General features: G+C 35.4%; 3 protein-coding genes across 3 annotated transcripts in view; all 3 read left to right on the forward strand.

Moving 5' to 3' along the window:
• Positions 1-5,051: 5,051 nt before the first annotated feature.
• LOC145777495 (uncharacterized) lies at positions 5,052-9,239 on the forward strand. The gene is made up of 2 exons (XM_082588877.1): positions 5,052-5,960; positions 9,135-9,239. The coding sequence occupies exons 1-2, from the start codon at positions 5,559-5,561 to the stop codon at positions 9,237-9,239; spliced, it is 507 nt and encodes a 168-aa protein (XP_082445003.1). The 5' UTR covers positions 5,052-5,558.
• Positions 9,240-11,367: 2,128 nt separating this feature from the next.
• On the forward strand, positions 11,368-16,722 carry LOC145777219 (uncharacterized). The gene is made up of 2 exons (XM_082588544.1): positions 11,368-14,683; positions 16,620-16,722. Exon 1 carries the CDS (start codon positions 11,634-11,636, stop codon positions 14,604-14,606), a length of 2,973 nt encoding a protein of 990 aa, XP_082444670.1. The 5' UTR covers positions 11,368-11,633; the 3' UTR covers positions 14,607-14,683; positions 16,620-16,722.
• The window catches only part of LOC145777496 (uncharacterized), a 33,965-nt gene continuing 26,582 nt past the window's right edge, over positions 16,540-23,922 (forward strand). The window contains exons 1-4 of the mRNA XM_082588878.1: positions 16,540-16,794; positions 20,916-21,087; positions 21,548-21,680; positions 22,857-23,201. Of these exons, the coding sequence (XP_082445004.1) occupies positions 16,747-16,794; positions 20,916-21,087; positions 21,548-21,680; positions 22,857-23,201 (698 nt within the window). The 5' untranslated portion in view covers positions 16,540-16,746. The remainder of the gene's footprint in view (positions 16,795-20,915; positions 21,088-21,547; positions 21,681-22,856; positions 23,202-23,922) is intronic.

The following is a 23,922-nucleotide window of genomic DNA, read 5'->3' on the forward strand; positions in this document are numbered from 1 at the left end:
TTAATGTGGGAAGAAATGAAAGATCTGTTCATAAACTTTGAGAGATGAAAGTCAACAAATTCAGATAGTTTTTCAGTTGCTACCCCATTACATGATATAATAGGTCTGCCAGGATTATTAGGTTTGTGGATTTTTGGTAAAAGGTATAATCGTCCTGGATTGTTATTTTTTGTACAAATTCCTTTGAAGACTTCTTCTGAAATAAAGTTTTTATTTTTTAGTTCAGTAGCAATGTTTTTGACTTTTTTAGTGACTTGTGAAGAAAAATCTTTTTGAAGAGGTTTGTAGACTTGGGTATCATTAAGCTGCCTTTGTCCTTCCTTAATGTAATCATTTCTAGACAAAACACATGTTCCTCCTCCCTTGTCAGCTGGAACAATAATGATGTTTTTACCAGTTTGAGTTTGCAAGTCTAACAAAGCAGTTTCTTCTTCAGAATTTAAATTCCGGTTGAATTTATGAAATTGATCGGGTTTGGTAGCTTCGTGTTTTATTATATTTAAATAATGGTCAAGGTTAATGTTTCTACCAGAAGGTGGGGTCCACGTGCTTTTGGGTTTTAAATTAGGTGGTTGTTCAATGGAAGAAGAAGTTGTTTCAGTTTTTGTTTCATTATGGAACGAATCATTGAAAAATTCTTTGAGCCTGAAAGATCTTGTCATATTGTTAATATCAGTAGTAAATTGAAATTTATCAAGCTTTTTTGGAGTTACGCTAAAACCTAGTCCTTTACTAAGTAAGTCAATTTGATTTTCAGTCAGTGTTATATCTGAAAGAATGTGAACATGTTTTTTAATCGGGGTCTTTTGCTTTTTAAAATTTCTAATAAATCGACGATTTCCTTTTTTAACTGTGTTAGAAGGGGAAGAAGAAGATGTTGAAATATTCTCAAGTATGAAGGGTCTTGTACAATTTGCAGTAACAGATGGACGATTTTTACGATCAGATGGATTTAAACAATTCGTAGTAGACATAGGTGAAAATGATGGTTTTTTATTAGTTGTTGAGTCTGTCAAATTTTCTTGCAGCTTTTTGTTGAAATTTCTTTTACTACAATATCTGTTGGCTTCAAATCTCTTCATGTTTGTGTTTGATTTCATATTTGTTGATTGTTTGACTTCAAAATGATTGGCTTTACATTTCTGCAGCTTTGCGTTTGATTTCACATGTTTATACTGTTGATCAGCCACTAAATTTTCTAACTTGATAGAAGCTATTTTCCACGAGTCTTTGTATGTATCTTTGCATAAGGAAATTGCAGATCTAATTTGTTTTTCAAGAATATTCAGTTTCTCATCACATTCTTTAATGGAGAGGTAAATCAGTTTTATGGAGAGTTCTTGATGAGCTAAAGACCATTCTTTTTGAAAATTAAAACTTACATCGTGAAATAGATGAGGCTTGTGCTTGATAAGTAATCCTTTAGGTATGTGTTGATAATCCAAAAATAACTTAAGGTTTGAGCAGTGATGTTGCATTCTTTCTTGTTGAAGGAGAAGCTTTTTGAGGTGATTGAAACATGGAAGATAATAAAATTTCTTGTTGCTTGATTTAGGAAAATTATGATGAAAAGGATCCATGAGGATGCTAAGAAACGATACAAATAAAATTCCAAAACAAAGCTTCGTTCCTAAACTTTTCATCAAATTTTCCTATAATTCAACTGATGATCCACTGGGATGCACGGTGTGACAAAACATTTTAAATAAAGTAAACAATATCACACCAAATCAGAAGAATCGGTTTATTTAAATACAGAGCTTTCGCCACACAAGTGTGGCTTCATCAGTATAAACTGCAACAATAATAAAGAATGATATACTATTAAGATGGTTATAAAATTTAATGAAAGTGTTAAAAAAGTAGATAATATAGTAAAGAAATAGAAAAGATCAAATATTATACATAACTATAAGACTTTAGGTCAATACACTAGATAATAAGATGATAATTAACATGTAAAAATTCAAATCTATTAAAATTGTAATTGGAGAGAACTTTTAACTATAAAACTAGTTTCTACGTATTGTAGCTCCTATCATTTGTCTGACTTGTCTGACTTCTAACGATGACATAGCCTACACTATTTATTATCGTGATAGCAAGGGATAAAAACAAACTGAACTACTAATTCAAAGAATGTTGAGATGCAAACAAACTGAACCGCTAATTTAAACAGAACTAAATTCTAAGAATGTTGAGATGCAATGACATTGGCATAGCAACGATAGGTTAAAAGTAAAAATGCATTTCAATAATGATGTCATAATGACAATTTTATATAAGAAATGAATTAAAAATGAACAAGGGAGTAGTAAAGAAAAAAACGTATTGAAATGTTTAAATCAATTAGTGAAAGAAAAGAACATCTAAATCTAAAACGAGAGAATTAGGAAAATAGACAAAACAAGAAGGTCTAAAAAGTAGTTAGTAAAAAGATCGTCAGTAAAAGAGTGATAAGATTGTTTATTCTCTAATGTTTATCCCAGTAGGTTCTTGTGAGTGAAGTGTTTTAATCCAAAATTGTTCTTTAGTTTTTCTATATTCACACGTTTTGTTAAGTTTATCAATGGCAATGGCGTGAAAATCAACAGTGGTATGATTTTGTTTGTTGAAATGTGAAGCAACAGCTGTGTTTTTATTGTTTTTGATGTCTCGTAAGTGTTCACTAATTCTGATTTTAAATTTGCGTCCAGTTTCTCCAACGTATTGTTGGAAACATTTTTGGCAAGTAATTAAATAAATGATGTTACATGATGTTTCTCCAGGACGATTATATGATATGATGTTTCTCCATTATATGATTATATGATATTATATTATATGATTATATTATATTATTATTATTATTATATTATTATATTTATTATATTATTATATTATATTATATTATATTATATATTATATTATATTATTATGATTATATTATATCTTCCATTATATGATTCTGATGATTATTATGATATGATGTTTCTCCAGTTTCTCCAACGTATTGTTGGAAACATTTTTGGCAAGTAATTAAATAAATGATGTTAATGATGTTTCTCCAGGACGATTATACCTTTTACCAAAAATCCACAAACCTAATAATCCTGGCAGACCTATTATATCATGTAATGGGGTAGCAACTGAAAAACTATCTGAATTTGTTGACTTTCATCTCTCAAAGTTTATGAACAGATCTTTCATTTCTTCCCACATTAAAGACACCACAGACTTTCTTTCGTATTTAAATCAAATCAAATCTATACCTACAGGATCATTGCTTGTCACACTTGATGTTATATCTTTGTACACAAACATTCCGCATGAAGATGGTATCAATGCATTAGACCAAATGTTACACAGCACAAATGTTAACAACGATTTCATTACATTATTAAAAGAATCTGTTAATTGCATTTTAAAAAACAATTACTTCACCTTCGATTCTAAAAACTACTTACAACTTCAAGGCACAGCCATGGGCACTAAAATGGCTCCGAAATATGCTAACATTTTCATGGCAAACTTTGAAAACCAGCTACTTCAATCTACAAAACACAAGCCACTCTGTTACTTAAGATACATTGATGACATCTTTATCATTTGGACAACGGGAGAACAATCACTTTTAGACTTCTTTAATTTTGCCAATTCACTTCACCCCACTATTCGCTTCACATTAAACTACTCTTCAAATGAAATAAACTTTCTAGACACAACTGTACACATTATTAATAACAAAATTGAAACAGAACTTTATTGTAAACCTACAGATGCACATCAATACCTTTTACCCACCTCATGCCATCCATCTCACGTCACTAAAAATATTCCATACAGTTTAGCACTACGCCTTCGCAGAATATGCTCGACAACTCAATTTTTTGATAAACACACCCAAATTTTAAGCATTCATCTCAAAACACGAAATTACAAAACTAAAATCATAACTGATGCCATTAATAAAGCTAAAGCAATGAATCGTGAAAGTCTTCTTGAGCAACAAAGTCTAATAAAAACCACTAACTCTAAACGTATACCATTCGTCACCACATATCATCCCTCACTTCCTAACATCAAAAAAGTATTTAATAAATTTGATTACATTTTAAAAATTGATGAAAATTTGAAAACTTTATTTCCGGATCCTCCACTTCCTGCTTACAAAAGATGCCCTACTCTTCGTGATCTTCTAGTCAAAACTAACCTTAAACCTTTACATTCCACCTTGACCCCACCTGGTTTCACCCATTGTAACAGAAAAAATTGTTCCACTTGTGCTCATTCTAATCCTTGCGAAAACTTTTCCAGCAGTGTTACAAATAAACAGTTTAATATTTTCCAGTCAGTTAATTGTGATTCTTCTAACATCATTTATTTAATTACTTGCCAAAAATGTTTCCAACAATACGTTGGAGAAACTGGACGCAAATTTAAAATCAGAATTAGTGAACACTTACGAGACATCAAAAACAATAAAAACACAGCTGTTGCTTCACATTTCAACAAACAAAATCATACCACTGTTGATTTTCACGCCATTGCCATTGATAAACTTAACAAAACGTGTGAATATAGAAAAACTAAAGAACAATTTTGGATTAAAACACTTCACTCACAAGAACCTACTGGGATAAACATTAGAGAATAAACAATCTTATCACTCTTTTACTGACGATCTTTTTACTAACTACTTTTTAGACCTTCTTGTTTTGTCTATTTTCCTAATTCTCTCGTTTTAGATTTAGATGTTCTTTTCTTTCACTAATTGATTTAAACATTTCAATACGTTTTTTTCTTTACTACTCCCTTGTTCATTTTTAATTCATTTCTTATATAAAATTGTCATTATGACATCATTATTGAAATGCATTTTTACTTTTAACCTATCGTTGCTATGCCAATGTCATTGCATCTCAACATTCTTAGAATTTAGTTCTGTTTAAATTAGCGGTTCAGTTTGTTTGCATCTCAACATTCTTTGAATTAGTAGTTCAGTTTGTTTTTATCCCTTGCTATCACGATAATAAATAGTGTAGGCTATGTCATCGTTAGAAGTCAGACAAGTCAGACAAATGATAGGAGCTACAATACGTAGAAACTAGTTTTATAGTTAAAAGTTCTCTCCAATTACAATTTTAATAGATTTGAATTTTTACATGTTAATTATCATCTTATTATCTAGTGTATTGACCTAAAGTCTTATAGTTATGTATAATATTTGATCTTTTCTATTTCTTTACTATATTATCTACTTTTTTAACACTTTCATTAAATTTTATAACCATCTTAATAGTATATCATTCTTTATTATTGTTGCAGTTTATACTGATGAAGCCACACTTGTGTGGCGAAAGCTCTGTATTTAAATAAACCGATTCTTCTGATTTGGTGTGATATTGTTTACTTTATTTAATAAAAAAGGACTTTATACATTCTTACCTGATTCCATCCAAGCATTCATACCACCGGATGATATCGCTTACGCTTCCAAGAATGAAAAAGCTGTTACGAATAATGACAATCCCGCCTTAGTCAATTTGAGCTCAAACCAAGAAGAAGCCGATACCAAAATGTTTGTTAATCTCCATCATGGTCTCAAGTATGAAACTATACAAAAAGCAGCCATCCTGGCTAATGACATTGGTGTGGTCGTTATTGGAATTGGCTTGTTTGAAAACTTGAGCAAGGATGGACTTCACGAACTCTGGATATCTTTTGTGAGAGAAAACAAAAGAAGATGGATTCCTATTCATCAGATGTTTTATGTCCTGGGTCCACAGAAATGTAAAGAGCTGTTGTTCTTTCATGCCATTAATGGCTGTGACTCTTGTTCAGGTATGAAAGGAAAGGGGAAGAAGCTGTTCTTTACAACGTGGTCAGTGTATCCAGATGTGACGCCAATATTTCAGAAGCTCAGTCAGTGTCCAGAGGAAATAAATGCAAAAGATTTTGCGATCCTTCAAAAATTCACGGTATATCTATGATAAAAGTAGCACTAATGACAAGGTAGACACTGCAAGAATGACTTTGTTGACACTTAAAAATAAACAATATAATAATATTCCACCAACAGAAGATGCGCTGAAGTTGCATGCACTTAGGGCAGCATATCAGGCCGGACATATTTGGGGACGAGCTCTTGAAAGGAGTCTAGAATTGCCATCTCCAAGTAACTGGAGATGGAAATCTGGAGATGGAGGAACATGGGACATTATGTGGACAAGAAAAGACCGTAGCCGAAGCATGTAAACAACTAAGACGATGCAATTGTAAAAAAGAATGCAAAAACTTTAAATGTAAAAATGCAAATTTACCATGCACTTCATTATGTTCCTGTCCTTGTAGCCATGAATAGATATTGTTTACATGTGAATCATTGTCATGAACATGATTTATGCACTCAGTAGTAAAAACTGATAACAGAAATGTTGACTGTACATGAATTGTCTTTTTAAGCAAGTCTTTTGAGTCTGTTTGGGTGGAAGGTGAAAGTTTAGACTATGCTGCATATCTGACTGTCAAATTTGTAAAACCCTTTCTCTGTCCATAGTACGTTACACACTTGTTTTTGTTAATTACCATCTTAAATCATTCATACTGTCCTAAAAGAAACATTTTCAAGGTAGTAAAAAATGCAACAAATCTAAACTGCTCTCATAAAGCAATTTTCCCGCATCAGGCCAGGATCGGTATGGCGGCCACTTTGAATTTTGACGTCACGGGCCGCCATTATAAATGTTCCTTTGGCTAATTAAACTTTTGAAATCTACATGGTCCATAGTACGCGGGTGCCAATTTTCATGCTTGTGTCACCAAATGAAATATTTTCAGGGTTATCTACCCCACTCTATGTCAGAAAGCCATAGCTTTTGTGTACCAAATGTTGCCAACGTTCCCATTTTAGGAACATACAGAAAATGCAATCGTGAGAAAGAAGCCTCCAACAATTTGCAAACAAATGATATGGGAAAGGATTTATTAATTATAATACTACTAAAGTGAAAAGAAAGTTCCGAAAAAAGTTTGCAGTTTTACAGTTGGAAAAAGCTTATTCTCGACCAATAAAAAGTCGATTTTTCGGTAAAATTAGTGCTCTTAACACTATTTTTAGCAACACGGGGTTTTATGAGGACGCCCGACAGTAATAGCAAAATATTTCAAAAAACTGAATATGCTAGAAGTGTGAAATTGCTTGAATGTTAGTTGTTATTCTTTACGAATTTTCTAAACCTACACTGGTTATTTTTCTACCTTCCTGTCCTTCACAATAAGCATTTCGTCTCTGGTGGCTAGACATTTTAATGAAACTTGCCTAAATTATAGCAATTAATTGTCGTGGGAAGTTTTAACCGTAAAAACAAATAGCAAGAACGTTTCACAACAAGTAAAATGCAAAAACGGCTAAAACTGCCTTAATTGTGTTTTTGTAGTGTTTGTAGTGTTGAAAAAGTGTTTTTTGTATAGTTTAGCATTACTCTATGTTATAATTCAAAAATATGCTTTCGAACGGTCAATTTTGAAGCTATTTTCGGGAAATTCGAATAAAAACCGACTTTCTGACGTCTTTTCATCTCAAACATTTTATTTCAATAAATTTGTTGGGTAAAAATTTAATGTCTATACGCACAATACACATGGCTATTATCTTGCAAAATATTTTGGATCTGTGATTTTCATAGATCCCGTTATTAGCGATTAATTAGCACAGGGCTAAGATAGTCCGTGACGTACTTTCTGCGTACGAAAACGGCTCGTACTAAGATAGGGTTAAACAGTACGATGGTTACAATAATTAGAACCCTTTACGCATACATTAGAAATATCATTCCTTCAGCAACAACATACAAAAAAGAAAAAATTAAAATACGATTCGTGTATAACTTTACGTGACTTTAATCTCATGTTCTCATAATGGAAACGTTGGCGCGTAAACTACTGCTGAGAGTCATCATGCACAAAGTTAGAAACAAATTACACCCAGAAATAAACGAATGCCAATATGGGTTTATTCCTGATAAAGGAACAAGGAATGCGGTCTTCATTCTGAAATACATAGCTCAGAGATCAATCGAAATTCAGAAAGACTCTGTACTTGTGCTTCACCGACTATACAAAAGCTTTTGATAAACTTCAACACAACGAAATGCTATGCATGCTGTGCCGAATTGGAATTGACGACAAAGGTCTAAGAATTATTCAAAATTTATCTTACGAACAATCAGCTGCTATCAGAATTAATGATGACTATAGTGACTACACGCCCATCCACAAAGGAGTAAGACAAGGTTTTGTGCTATCACCCGACTTTTTCTCATTATACAGTAGAGTGAAATAATTTTAAGACATATTGAAGATGAAAGAGTTATTAGTATTAGATGAAACAACATTTTACGATATGCTGACAACACCGGTTTGATGGCTGACTCGGAAGTAAAACTGCAAAACATCTTAGATATTGTGTCTACAAAAAGCAAAATATTTGGCATGGAATTAAATAAAAAGAAGACAGAAACAATGGACATAACAAAGAAAAATGAAGCCGAAACTCCTATTTGTAATTTGTCAGTTAATGGAACCATTCTTAAACAGGTCCAAAATTTCAAATACCTCGGTACTATGGTGAATTGGGATGCAAGAGACGAAAAAAGCTCAGCATGAGCTTTAAAATGCTATATTTATGTAATAAGAATGCTATATTCGGCCATGTAATAAGAAAGCAAAAACTGGAGCATCTCTCTTTAACAGATAAAATTTTTGGAAAGCGGGCAGCTAGCAGACAAAGACAAACTCATCTGAAACGATTTAACCACAAGACAGACCCTGTAAGCAAATGTTGCCATCTTTACATTATTTTAACGATTAACAACATTTGTAGTCGTTGAAATGATGTAAAAATAAAAACTTTTGCTTACAAGGAAACAACCATCCATGCAACATATAATAGGAATATTTGGTCTAATTATTTATCTGAGCCCGTCGATGCCTAGTTCAGGCAAGGCAATTGAAGAAGAAGAAAAAGTATGAAAAGGAATATTACAGGCTATAAAGCTTATTATTAAAAAGCTTAAAAAATTGTTTACAGTACAGTAACCTATATGTGTATATTTGTGTGCTGTATCACCGTTCGACGTATTTGTTACTTTCAGCAAGTTGCGGCTTTCATGCTACAGCGGAAACTACACCACAACTTTTATCATGTCCTGCACAGCTGGATCAACATTTTTCCCACCAAAACTGGTTTTGTGTTTTGACAGCTCCTGTTGGATTTCATGTTAAACTGACAATTGAGCAATATTTTTCCTTTTGGGTGCTACACGTAAGTACTGCAGAGGATGCTAGAGTTGTAGAGCATGTAAGAACCTGAGTCTCGGTTTTCTGCCGGACTCGGAGTGGAGCCAGAGTCTGAAATTCTTGACAAAAACAGGACACGAATTGTCTGATTTTTTTGCCAGTTCATATATTTATCATGCGAATAGTTATGTTGTATACGATGGTGCGGTTGTTAATTTAGTGTTCTTCTATGGATTTGTTTTCTAAACAGTGATTTTTTCATTTAAAAATGTGCTTTTCTTTTCATGACAGGAGATAGAGAAGGTATAAGTTGTTATACGAAGTGGGCTATAAAAAAATTGGATTGTGGTTTATGTTACGCGTTTTGAGTCGGATTGGAGTTTGGAGTCAATATTTTCCAAAAATATTTAGAGCAGGAGTCGAAAAACTATACTTAAATGCGCCAAATATCAACAAGTACTGCCAAATAAAACTTAAATGCAGATACCGAACATTTTCAAGTGAAACCTGTTTGAGCATTAACATAAAAGTGTTCTCATCCACTTTAAACCAAAAAAGAATTAATCTTGTATTCAATTTTCTCAACTAACCAGGTAGATAGAGGGGGAGAGCCCAGAATAAAGATTGGATCAAATTCCGGGTTAACGCAAACTTTCTATTCTTTGGCAAGAACTCTCAAGCTTCAGCTTGGTACAGGTCAACCTATATTTCACATTGCTGCCTCACAAGAAATTCATTGGTTAGAAGCAACTTATACAAGTAAATCGTATACTTAAAATACTATAATGTAAAGTTAATTATTAGTCAATTCATTTGCTCAGTTGGTTAAGCGACCTACTTTGTGCACAAAGAAACTTCAAGATCAAGCGACGCTGGTTCGTCTCTCGGGTGTGGGCTTGATATTTGCTAACAGTAAAATTAACTTGAATAAGTTACGTGAAACTACTGTATAAAAGAAGTACAAAATTTATGCATGCTTTTTACTTTTTATTGTGGTAAGAAGAATTTTGATCACAGTAAGCTATGAAAGGTACAGTATACGGTACTTCAACACAAACTTTGTAATATCGTATCACGGCCTACGAGAACACGGCCGAATACGTTGCTGTAGGAAAATTTTTAAGAGTCTTAATTGTTACAATCATAGCCATGACAACCTGTCATTTTCTCATTTCCCAAATATAAAAAAGCAGTACTGTATTTGCATTTGGACCAATTTCTGCCGTGATTAGCCGGAGATTAGATCATATGTAGGCTACGTTGAGTACAATTTATGCAATAACAAAGTAATATGTAAAACGTTCCAACTGCACACTGGAGGGTAGTCTCGTCATTTGATATAACACTCTTGGTGCAATTGCATATTCACTTTAAAATATCAAAGACTTTTGCGGATTTTATGTTATAAGCTGTTCAATGTACCTCTGATGTGTAATTTACTTTAAATGTAAGTTTGTTTGTTTTTTTGCCAAGTTAAAGTTTGCAGGCAAAACATGGGTATTGGCGACAGGTCCTGCAATATAAAAAACCTAACAACCGCATGATGAGCCCACCTCCAGGATGCAGATGGAAAGTTTTGCATATTTTACAGTACATCATTAATGAGTAAATAGTGCTCAACGTACATACCTAATCTCCAAAGTATTTTGATCGTACTTTATTGTTATGAGCAAATAAGACCGCAGTATTATGAATAACTTCAATACTTTTTGCTTTTCAGGAGTGAATTGTGAGTATTCAACTTAACAATAAGACTATAAAGTAAGTTAGCCAAAAATGGTAAGTAGAGCAATTTCATATTTTTTTGTGATTTTGGAACATTGATGTTTTTCCTCTTCAATTCAACAATCATTTTATTACGGTATTCCATTTTTCTATCAAAATAAAAACTGAAGTGTTTCTGTAAGGAATTTAAATTTTTACCGCAAAACCTCCAAATACAGTTTATGTTAAAAATATAAATTTTTACCGCAAAACCTCCAAATACAGTTTATGTTAAAAATATATCATTTTTAATAGCCAGCATGGGTAGCGGCATGGGTAGGCTACACTGTCCTGTGGATTACCCATGGAGGATGGTGTAAGACGCTCCTCCCTTCCGCAGTCTGGGGTCGTACCATGGGCACGTATGAGAAACCCCTTGCCCCCCGATCAGGGACACGGAAGTCATGGTAAGCAGGTGACGGATGAGGAGTAAAGGCAGCTGATATAGTTTCAGAACTGGTTTTATTTCTCACGGTGCTAGGCAGAAGATACTGAACAAGGTACAATGGCTAGGACCCTCGTCCTGTAAGGACACTGCCCACACAGAAGGCAACTGCAAACCACTGTGTGCTATCTTTGCAAAGAAAATTATGGTCAGACAAATAAAAAGAAGTCAAATGAACAGCGTAAACGGGGTTTACAAGGTAAACACCTCGCTCGGAAGGGATTGCCATGTGCGACAGGTGGCACCCGATCGTCATAATGCGACTGTCAGCAAAGTTAAACCAAAACGCATAGGAACGTGGAATGTGCGTACTTTGTATCAAAAAGGGAAACTTGCTAATGTTATGCAGGAAATGAAACGAATGAGTATAAATATTCTTGGCTTAGCAGAAGTTCGTTGGACTGGTACAGGTACAACCACATTGGATGGTTGCAAAATCTTATATTCCGGAGGTGATCAACATCAAAGAGGTGTTGGTATAATACTTGATTCTGCTACATCTGCAACTTTCAAAGGATTCTGGCCTGTATCAGACCGGGTAATGGTTGTTAAACTAAAAGCTAAACCTTTTGACATTGGAATAGTTCAAACGTACGCCCCAACATCAAATCATGATTGGGATGATACAGAAACATTTTATGAGGACGTTGAGCGTGCCATCAGACAATTAAAATCACAAGACATCAAAATTATTATGGGGGATTTTAATGCAAAAGTGGGAAACGAACGAATTGAAGACATTGTGGGCCCACACGGTCTTGGTAAAATGAACGACAGAGGAGAACGACTGATTGAATGGTGCAGAGACAATGAATATCTAATCACTAATACATGGTCGGAAAACCACCCACGAAGAAAATGGACTTGGAGAAGCCCGGGTGATAGATCCAAGAATCAGATCGATTATATCCTTGCTCAAAAGCGGTTTCGTAACGCCATTCTATCATCTAAATCAATGCCTGGTGCAGACTGCGATAGTGACCATGTTCCAGTTGTCTGCTCTCTGAGAGTCAAGCTAAAGAGATGCAAGAAAACTAAACCAAACCCGAAATATGAAATTGATTTACTACGTAGAAATCCCGAAATACGTACAAAATTTTCCGTCTCAGTCAAAAACAAATACGAGTCGCTTGAAAGGCTAACAACAACAGATAAAATACTGGAACAATTTAAAAATAGCGTGTCGGAATCACTGGAAGAGTTCATACCACTAGTCAAAACTGAGCAACAAAAGAAATGGATGACATCTGAAATTCTTGACCTCATGGAAGAAAGAAGAAAAGCAAAGAATAATAAACAAAGATACAAAATTTTGAACAAGAAAATAAAAAAGATGTGTGTTGATGCTAAAGAAACCTGGATAAATGCTCAATGTGAAGAAATCAAAAATGTTAAAATCAAAGACAGTAAATATATACACAAGAAGGTGAAAGAGGTAACAGGGAAGAAGAGGTATTGCTCACAAGCAGGATGCATCAAGGCAAATGATGGAACTATTCTGATGGACCAAAAAGATATTCTGCAGCGTTGGTGTGAATACATTGAAGAGCTGTTTTTCGACGAACGCGGAAACAAGCCAGGCATCTCCAAACCCATGGAAGGTCCTGCTATTATGAAAGAAGAAGTAAGAATCGCTATGAACAAAACAAAACATGGAAGAGCAGTTGGACCAGATAATATCTCAGTTGAAATTATCGAAGCTTTAGATGAGTGGGGTTTAGACCTAACCATTGAGATCTTAAATCATATTTATGACACCGGAAACATCCCTAGTGATATGGTACGTTCCATATTCATAACTTTACCAAAGAAAACCGGAGCAACAGAATGCTCACTCCACAGAACAATTAGCCTTATGAGTCACCTAACAAAGATCCTACTCCGAATCGTGATGATGAGATTGAGACCAAAACTAAAACCGGAAATTTCAACAGCACAGTTTGGATTTGTCCCAGACAAAGGGACCAGAAATGGAATTTTTACATTAAAAATGTTAACAGAGAGATGTATAGAAAAGAACAAGGATCTTTATCTATGTTTCATAGACTTTTCTAAAGCTTTTGATAAGGTTCAACATGCCAAATTATTCCATATACTGCATTCTTTAGATATCGACGGTAAAGACCTCAGAGTCATACGAAACCTCTATTGGGAACAAACGGCTGCAATACGTATAAATAACGATCTTAGCGAATTCAAATCGATACAACGTGGCGTCAGACAAGGATGTGTCCTATCTCCAGATCTTTTCAACGTTTACAGTGAGATGATTTTGAGAGACATCGAAAATATGAATGGAGTAAAGGTTGGAGGACAAAATATAACAAACTTGAGATACGCTGATGATACAGTCTTGATAGCAGAATCTGCAAACAATCTACAGGACTTATTAAATTCTGTTGTCAATAACAGTAAAGCAATGGGTTTAGAGTTAAATTCAAGAAAAACAGAATGCATGACGGTATCAAAAAAGAAAACTTATCCAAATTGCAACCTAACACTCAATGGTGTTACAGTGAAACAAGTTGATAAATTTAAATATCTTGGATATATTATAACTTCCGATGGCAAAAGTGACACTGAAATTAAAAAGAGAATCGCCATAGCAAAGGATACTTTCAGTAAAATGAGCACAGTCTTCAGGAATCGCAACATGACAATAAAGACCAAAATTAAAGTTTTAAAAGCATATGTAGAATCAATTCTAACCTACGGATGTGAATGCTGGACAATAAGTAAAGATATGAAGAAAAGACTAGAGGCTGCTGAGATGTGGTTTCTCAGAAGGATGTTGAGGATATCTTGGACTGAAAAGAAGAGTAATGACGAAGTTATGAAATTGGCAAATGCAGAAAGGAGATTAATAACAACAGTTAGAAGGCGTCAGATGCAATTTGTAGGTCATATTCACAGACATGGAGATTTGGAAAAATTAGCTCTATTGGGGATGATACAGGGAAAAAGAAGCAGAGGTCGACAAAGATTAACTTATTTAAACAGCTTGAATCAATGGGCCACAAACACAACAGTTAAAACGAACGATTTTATACGAATGGCAAATGACAGAGAAGTTTGGAAGACCATGATCGCCAACGTCTGTATCAGATCAGGCACATAATCATCATCATCAATAGCCAGCCAGAGAACGGCTTCAGGCTGCTGAATTGTTTCGGCTTACAAAAATGAACATGGCAAGTATCTCAGTTTTTTATTCACTGCAGGGTGTCATCAGTAGTTTAGTGTTAGCCATTGTTATTACATCATGTTATCGCGATGTTCGCTGATGACGTCACACATCATCATCGTTACACCACATTTCACATGATGGTTTAAATTCACACTTCACACTTTGAAAAAAACAGTCATCCAAGTGAGATAGCCTACCCTAATGTTTCATAAAAATTGACAAAAGACGGAAAACATTCATCATCTCACGATGCCCCTGTAGTGTACAACAAGTGTTGCACCAAAATAAGACTACAGATAACCTATAAGTCTTCTAATTTTAACTTCAAACACCAGACGGAACCACATAATCCTTAACAATCTACTGTTTTTTACTAAAGTTTTAGCTTAAATTTAGCTTATAGTTAACGGGCTTACTCGTGGCATATCCAATGCAGAAATCACAAAATTTGCCCATGGAAATGGAAAAAACGTCTATTACACTCCTTAGGGTATCTCATTCCCTGGGTGCGAGCTTGCAGCCACAACCCGGTGCAAGTCAGCCTGGACAAAATTAGTGAAATCCTTCCTATACAATACCATAAACAGTTGATCCTTCAAGATCAGCAGACACTTATAAACCTGCTACAATGTCTGGAGACAAGCCAACAACAAAAGTGGCGTACGAAACCAAACAGCGTAGGGTGATAGAGAAGGCGTAGGCTACAAAATGCTTATCTGAATGAGAGAATTAGTTAGGTACTTTTGCAGAATGTGAAGTGGATGTTCTTTTGACTTATATTTAGAAGCAATTAATTTAAATTTGTTCATGTTTAACTCGTATTTAAAAGAGTTGTTTTTTGTATGGTTTTACGATAAAGGTGGGATACAATTCCCTCATTCAACTTAGTAGTTTGTGAAAAGTATTTTTAATTTCGCACAATCCCTGTTCACTGATCAAGGTTCACTGATCTTTCAACTTACATGGAGGTGTGAGTTTGCAGCCACAATCCGGTGCAAGTCAACCAGGAAAAAATTTAGTGAACTTCTTCCTATACAATACAAACAAGCAACTTTCTGTTGCGAAACTTTCTTTGAAATAACTTGTAAAACATGGACCTTGCAGTCCCAAGCATGGACTCTGCCAACTCGATAGATCGCGAAGTGTAGAGAGGAAGACTTCGCTTTCGACAGACAGACCACAGCCTCGACATGAAGAGTTGAAGACGAGTTCATGGCCCGCATAATTAAAATCGGTTGATGAAGTTGATGTCAATCAAACGGCGTAACCCTAGGCATGAAAAGTGTTAAACTAACTGGCCTACATGGCGTATGAGTGCAGTATGGTAATCTAAAAATTTAAAGTGATGCATTAAATAATGTACTGTATACTGAAGCAAGATATCAATTTTCCTAAAGAAAGAAGAAATCTGGTGAAACCCTTTAAACTCATGGATGCCACGTGGAACCCCTGTTGAAGAGCGCTGTTTTGCATGTAGAATTAATTGAAGAACATGGTTAGTTTATTAAAAGGAACAAACACCGGTTCGACACCACTCAAGAGCATGCGGCTGTGTCTTTGGCAGGACACTTAAAGAGGTGGACACGAATATTGGCTTCCTTGCCTTCCCGTCCACTTAATCTAAATCTTCAACCACCGGGCGTAAACCTGGATACAACAAATCAAAAAGTAACCCAGGCCTAGGGTCTACTGTTGGATAAAAGGAAACAGGTATATTTTTAATCGCTTCGGTGAACATCCTGGGTGAACAGTCACACGTAACAATTGTTTCCAGGGCCAAGGAAAGAATAGTTTACCAATAAATAATCCAGGTGCTCCAAAGAAAATTTTTAAAGACAAAGATAGGACTAAAGAATATGAGGTGTTGATTTCGTCAATACACGATTTGTTTTGGTGCTACTGACAATTTTAGCTCTTAATTTATTTTTTTATTATTGCAGTAAGTTGTGCATCCAACATTTCTGTGACCGGCAAACGCCAATTTCTCACAACTCCTACTTGGCCTGACCCATGTCCAAACGACTTGGAGTGTCGGTGGATTTTAAAGGCACCCGAAGGATTTCAAGTACAAATGACAATTCATCAGTCAGACACAAAGAACGATAAACAAACTTTTACGGTAAATTATATTTTGCTAACATTTCTTTGTGTTCTTTGTTAGATTTCTTAACGACAGCTGAAGTTTAGATTTGCCAAACTCTTCATTTTTGTCGACCAGCAATACGTTTCAATTTGGCTCATAAACTGTTCAGTTTTGTATTACTGTAGTCCAAAACTTATTGGAAGATCGAACACAGTTAAAAAAGCTAGAGCTTTTCCAAAAAATTGCTTGTGCAATTATTCAGTTGTGGCAGATCTAACAACTTCAGTTGTTCCAGTATGATTTGATATCTTTTTGTAAAGCACATCATCCGCCAAACATGACAAATCATGTTTGTAAAGGATGCCTTAACAAAAACATCCCTACCAACCTGACTGATAAAATAATGCAAAAAACAGAGGATCGAAGTTATCAAGCTTCTTTGTGAGCCTGTAAAAGTAGTGAACTATTTTTCATTACTTATTTTATTTATCTTTATCTGATAAAAAGATAGATAATTGAAATTATTGAATTACACTGAAGCTGCTTTTATAGAGCACTGATCCAATAGCCGAATCCACATACTAAGTTGTTTTTTTCAGCAATTTTATTTATTTTGTAAAGTACGTAAAAATTAGCTACACTCAATAAAAACTGCAAGAACTTTTGCTCTCAAATCTAGTTCAAATCAGATAAGAAACTATTAACATGCCATTTTGCAAAGCTCCCAAGAAGTTTTAAACGACGCATGATCGGAAGAGTTGCTATGCACGGTTTGAGAACCACTACTATTACTACTACTACAGTATCATAGCCGATGCGGTCTTTGAAGAACTAGAATTACTAGATGCTCAGTTTGTAATTTTTTCCAGCGTTCCCTATGTCGTGCAGTATCCGATTATCCCAAAGTGTTTTTGGTTGGCTAATTGATTTATTTTGTTAAAAATTAGATGAAAATGTCATTCGTTGTCTGCCACGAGCACTTCTCCCGATAAGGCGACCGCTTAGAACTAGATAGACACTGTCTTTCAAACTCTTCCTTTCTGATGACGTGCCGAGAAATTTGAGTTTTTATGATTAGTATAAAAATCCGAAGCATTATTCTATAAAACCACATTTAAGCTCCTTCAATGTTACGCCTACTTTCTGCGATGAAGTGGGCAGAGGAATTGCAAAGCCTGCGATCTAATAGAATAGGTCGTAGTCTATTAAAAGCTTATTCGTCTTCATATCCCTTTCTTGGATCTGGCATCCGCATTGAATCAATATAAAAAAACGACTGATTTGTAATGTAATTGTAATGTAAATGTTGTAATGTAAAAACGACACCATTTTAAAAAGCTGCTCATGACGAACTTTGTCGAAGTGTTTTTTTAAATCACCAAATGCTGAATAGATATCTTGTTGCACTTCAATTGCTCTTTCACCAAGTATTCTCATGGTAAAGATTGCGTTGGTTGTTTCTCTATCTTTCATAAAACCAAACTGATTGCCTCTTATTTCTGGCAGCAATTGCCTTCTCAAACGTTGGAGAATGAGATGATCATAAGTAGCAATTTTACAGTATGTGACCTCAGACTAATATTGCAATGTTTGTCACAATCATGGGTTCCTGAAACTTTGGGTAGCGCAATGAATACTGATATTAACATGTCCTCAAGAATTACACCACTTTCATATATTCTGTCAAAGAGCTTAAATATGGTGTATATTTTTCTTCTTAAAGAGCCATCAGCATTTTTATACAGGTTTCATCTGGCCCAGCTGCCTTTCGAGTTCGATAGAGTTTAAATGTTATTAATAGAGTTTAAATGTTATCAATCAACAAGAAACTTTAATAACAGCAGAGCGGGGAGGTAGTGAACCGCATGATTCATGAGGACTAAATTGTATACGCACCACTGCACAGATTTCAATCAGCATGAAACAAATTTAAATACACCAGACAACACTTGCAATAGTTTTTTTTTTATATATAAAATTTGCTCACGATGATTTTTTTGGAAGTTGAATTTGATTTTGCATCTTTAGTTGGTTGCAGCAACATGCTCCTCTAGTGCTAGACAGGTATTCATAACCAGATATAGCCCAGTGAAGAAGTCAATCGTGTCTGATTGACGAAACGTCAGAGTAAAAGCAAATGATCACTTTATAATTCTTGTGGTAGTTCAGCTGAAGCTGAGTTTGTCAGAAGAACGTATATCATGTTATTTAACTAAATGTCGGGTAAATATCCTCATTCCAATTTTTAGTTGAACTTTATTGCTGTGGTCCATCTCAGGAATATTAGTGTGTGCTCTCCCCCCAGCCTGGCAGGCTCAAGCAGGAGGGCAAGCAATGACACTTTGCGTATAGCAGCCTTAGCCCTTATCTACTCTTCAGCAGAGTACTGTGCACTTGTTTGGTGCCGCAGTGCTCACTGCGATAACATCGTATATGTATGCGATAACACAATTGGACAATCTTCCCATTCTTGCTTGTATCCAACCTGCTGAGTTTCGTCGCGAAGAAGCCACTCTGTCTCTCGGTCGACTGGTACTGGAGCCCAACCATCCTCTCCATTCCAAGATCTCTGCTCTACCAAAAGACCGCCCCCGTCCAATGAAATCAAAACACCCATTCGTGCCAGCCGCTCAACTTCTTCAACGAAGCTGATAAACAAGACATCTCTGCAGCTACTTGAGTGGGTCTTAAATGGAATTCTGAATGGAAGTCAAGTACCACCAGACCATATTCGTTCATCTCCGACTCCGACACACACACCATCGCCCTGACTCTACAAAGACAGACGTGGGTGCGCCTCAACGATTTCCGTACGGGCGTCGGGCTTTTCCGCTCAACTATGCAATAATGAGAATGGTCTCTTCCTCTTCCTGTGAATGTGGTGCCCAGGAACAGACTGCAGACCACATCATAAATAACTATACCATCTTCAACCCACCTAACGGAGTAGAATGTCTGTGTGTCATGGATGATGAAACCACAGATTGGCTACTCTCCAGTAGCCTTCCAGTGTAGTCCGGAAACATCGTGAATCTGGGATGGTAAAAGGATGGACCCACAGCACCAGAGGCTCACACTACGGAAACGAGTGTGTTCGGCTTCCTTGATAAAAGCACATTCCAGTAAGCTTCAGAGTCTTGCAGCAATGGATCTTAAAAGTTATTTAAGACTGTTTCTCGATATCATGTTTGAAGTTTGCGCAAACATGTAAATCTCCAAGAGACTGTAGGTTAAGTTTTAGCTTTGGTTTTGGTTTTTGAATTCTCTTGAAAAACAGTTAAAATATTGCAACGACTGGATTGGGGTCCGAGTCAATATCTGCTCCTGGATATGCATGGCAATCTTTAGCAGCGTTCCTGTATCGAGTATTAATCAAAATTTAATCTATTAGTTTTCGTGGTCTGTCTCCAGAACTTGTCCAGGTGTAACTTCCTCTTCAATGTACGTTAAACCAAGTGTTAGTGATTGTAAGGTTTATTCCCCACACCAGTCAACCAGTCTGTCACCCCTCTCGATTAGCGCACCCAAGCCAAACTGACCAACAATTTTACCTTCCACTTTGCATCTAACTTTGGCATTGAAGTCCCTGAAACAATTATTAACATCATTTGATTTGTAAGTTTTGTTTCGTTCTTTCAAGGACTCATTGGAGTTATTGATTACCTGTTCGTCTGAGTCAGCTGTTGGAGCATGTACAAATATAATGTTCACTTTAAAAGGACTTGATTTGAGTTTCACCCTTAGGCCTAACTATCGTTCATTCTTTGGCCAGAAGGAGAGCACTGACTTTTCTAATTGCTCAGTCAACAATACAGCTACTCCATGTTGATATTTCGAGCAGTCAGAATAGAAATTCCATCTATTGTTGGGAGTAAATTCTCACGAATTAGTCCATCTAATTTCACAGAAACCCAAGTAATCAACTTTCATTCGGTCTGGCTCTACCAATATATTATCTAATAACTCCCTGCACTGCAGCTCTAAACCTCACATTATCAAATGGTGTATTTTGTTTTTACTTGTAAAATTCTGAAATGTAACACTTTACAAAACAATATATAAAAACACAAATATAAAACGATAAAACTTTTCTAAAATTACAAAGTAAAAATTAAAAAAATAAAATAAAAAGTTTAATAACATATTTGCAAAATTAGGTCTTCGATGGTTGCAGAACGGTTCCACTTGGAGATGATTTCACAAACGACACAGTGATTGTCTCTGTTAGTGGAATGCTAATCATAGAATTTCACTCTGGCGGAATTACTTTTGCTACAAGAGAGAGACGATTTCCTCTTCAAAAGACTGGATTTGAAGCTTCATTTATGGGTAGGTTAAACGTTGAACGCCACGAACGTATTTACGACCAGTTTCCGATCCAGGTTGCGTTGACGTTTTGAAACTTATTATAATATCTTGATTCACAGCAAATACTGACAAAAATAAAGCATTTTGGTCGCACTAGCAGATCAATTATATTTTGGAGCAGAATTTTTTCACTCTATTTTTGCAAAGAAAAACGAAATCGTTTGATTTGTAATATAAAAACAACTAAAACATTTATCCCTTTGGCTTAATTGTGCCTGTTCAAACAATATTGCACTTTAATTATAGGCTACTGTACAAAAGTAGAAACATTATAATAAATCTGAGTAAATCAAAGCAAACCAATTATGCACAAAACTGAAGACATCATCGAACTCTAACTTGAAACACAGCATCACGTATTCTTGGAGTGGTTGCAGTATCTATCTATTCTGCCTCAATGGCCTTATATTGTCGTGCGTAGGAATACCTTGTCAGGACGAAGAGATTCCGGAGAGTGATTTCTGTGACAAGACTGTAAAGTGTGAACCGCAAAGCGATACAAATGCTGTCACAGGTTCCTCGGTCTGCAGGATTCAAAATGAAACGGAGTTAAGGTACCAGCCATATTTAGTTTACTCTAGAAATACTACGTATTGAAAATTTTAAAATGCTTTGGTTTCAAACAAATATATGTTAAATCCAATAATAAGCAAATAGATGTGATTTTCATTGCATGCCAACTAGACAAGTTTCAACCTTGATGCATAGGCTGCTGACAATGTATCGTCAATGACCGACGATGCAAGAAGAATATTTGTTTACTAGAAGAAGCGTAAGTTGATGAAGAATAAGCCACTTAATTTTAGTATCGAAAATATAAAACCCTCACAAGTAACAAATATGAACTGAATTCTCCAATTTTTTAAATATATAACTATTGTATTTCCAAGACATGGCATGAAAGAGGATTTCTGAATTTCATGTGGTATGTTGTGAAGGTACAGTACAGTAGAAAGTTGACCAGAAATTTTGTCTTCGTGGGAGGCAATATTTTATACAAAACTGTACTTTAGGGTTGTTGAAGTTTGTTTTTTAAACCACGTTTTAAAACTTTCAAGGTTTGCCACTTTTTCCATTCATTAACGTACTTGTCGGCCTATATCGACTATTGTAGTTAGTAGTATCTTTTTCGTCTCGGACGCGTTAATGATGAAAAATAAAATGAATGAATGAAGTTTGGTTTATTTATCAGTTTTGTCGTTTACGTTCATGGTAAACTCTTACCAGTGCAGCACTAAAAAGAATCGTTTGCTTTCATATAGCCTAATGCCTTGTAGACCACCAGTCAAATTGTGTGGTGGAATATAGTAGCTGATGAACTGTTACATAATAATCATCGATAAAGATTTAAATCATTAGATGAAGAGTTAAAAGTCATGTACAGTAATTTTCACTTTGTACTGAGCTACATGTACCTAGGAGGTTAATGATATTTTTTATTCACTTGTTTTATCTTGTTTGTCATTTCTCCAACTGACTACAGTATACCTTAATGAGCCCCAGTTGCGTCCAAACAGGTTGCACGTAGCTTGTTGTTTCGGTTTGTTGACAAGCTGCTAATTTGTTGGTGAGTGAGGTTTATCCGAAGGCCTGATTTTGTCAAGGCAAATTGCAAGATAGGCCACAGAGGTAGACCGTTATGCTGTCAACCTAAGATTTTCAATAATTATTTTAATCTTTATTGCAACTGAATATTGTTGAAATTTACCTTGGATTTCCTTATTGTTTAGACAAACTGTGTTCGGAACATATAGCGTTGTTACTTGCACCGCAAGTCCGACTTTATTGTGCAGCAACCCAATATCTTATCTCAACACTTCTTACTGTGATCTTGACTGTCCCGAGTACTTTCGATGCCAAAACAATGCATGCGTGAAGAGGTCATCTGTGTGTGATGGAGATCCTTGTAATGGTTGTCAGGAAGATGACGGGTGGCAGGACGGAGTAGGATTTCGTTGTCTCCGAAATGGTCAATTTTGCAGAATGCCACAATCGATGTTGTGGGATAGAATACAAGATTGCGACCAAGGCGATGACTTGTGCTTTTCTTCAGACCTAGAATACAGCAAAGTCAGGTAGTCATTTTCAGCATTTAATCTTGTATTGCTATACATTCCAATGTTTCCAGCAGTGAAAATAAGTACACGCAGTTTCTCAGTTATTTTTTTTTTTTTTTTCTTGACAAACCCCCCCAATAGCAGACAAAAAGATTCACACGTACTGAATCTTGTCCATTGCACATAGCCGATATTCTAAGTGAAAACAACGATAAATATAGTTTAACAGACAGTTCGTTTGCACGCAATGAAATTGCGCATCCCTTTGTCCTGGTATCTCGGTAACATCTATCAAAAAAGCATTTTCAAGGAAACCACCCAAATTGATTTGAATTACAGAGCGTCGCTGAAGTGTTGATTTGTATGCGAGGAATTTCCAAACGTTTTCGAAAATACTTCGGAAAGAAATTTAATGACTCTGTTGTTGTTGCATTGTCTTTTTGTTGATTGCCACGTAATTGGTTACCTTACAATACACAATCTTAAACCCAGATTGATTGAAAGATTGTTTATGCTTTAAAGAGAGTACCCACAGTTTTAAATGGTTTAAACCAAACTTACGCAAGGTTTTGAAGCCACGGGCCGCATTTCGTTAGTCTTGGTGGGTAGCATTAAATTGTTAACTCATTTTTGTCCTTAAAATTCGACATAAGCTTTAGTTTACGGTTTTTCGCCAAGTAAGAGCTGTAGTAGGTCTACATTAATCTTCAAGCAATAATTTACATGTAGCCTATGGCTT

The sequence above is a fragment of the Aplidium turbinatum genome, chromosome 9 (genome assembly GCF_918807975.1).
Source record: "Aplidium turbinatum chromosome 9, kaAplTurb1.1, whole genome shotgun sequence".
In the NCBI taxonomy this organism is placed as follows: domain Eukaryota; kingdom Metazoa; phylum Chordata; class Ascidiacea; order Aplousobranchia; family Polyclinidae; genus Aplidium; species Aplidium turbinatum.

Excerpts from the sequence above, each read along its gene's own strand:
- LOC145777495 (XM_082588877.1), top strand. The coding sequence starts at position 5,559 with ATGTTTGTTAATCTCCATCATGGTCTCAAGTATGAAACTATACAAAAA. Across the intron at positions 5,961-9,134 it reads CGATCCTTCAAAAATTCACG|CAAGTTGCGGCTTTCATGCT; the intron begins GTATATCTATGA and ends TGTTACTTTCAG.
- LOC145777219 (XM_082588544.1), top strand. The coding sequence starts at position 11,634 with ATGGTCAGACAAATAAAAAGAAGTCAAATGAACAGCGTAAACGGGGTT.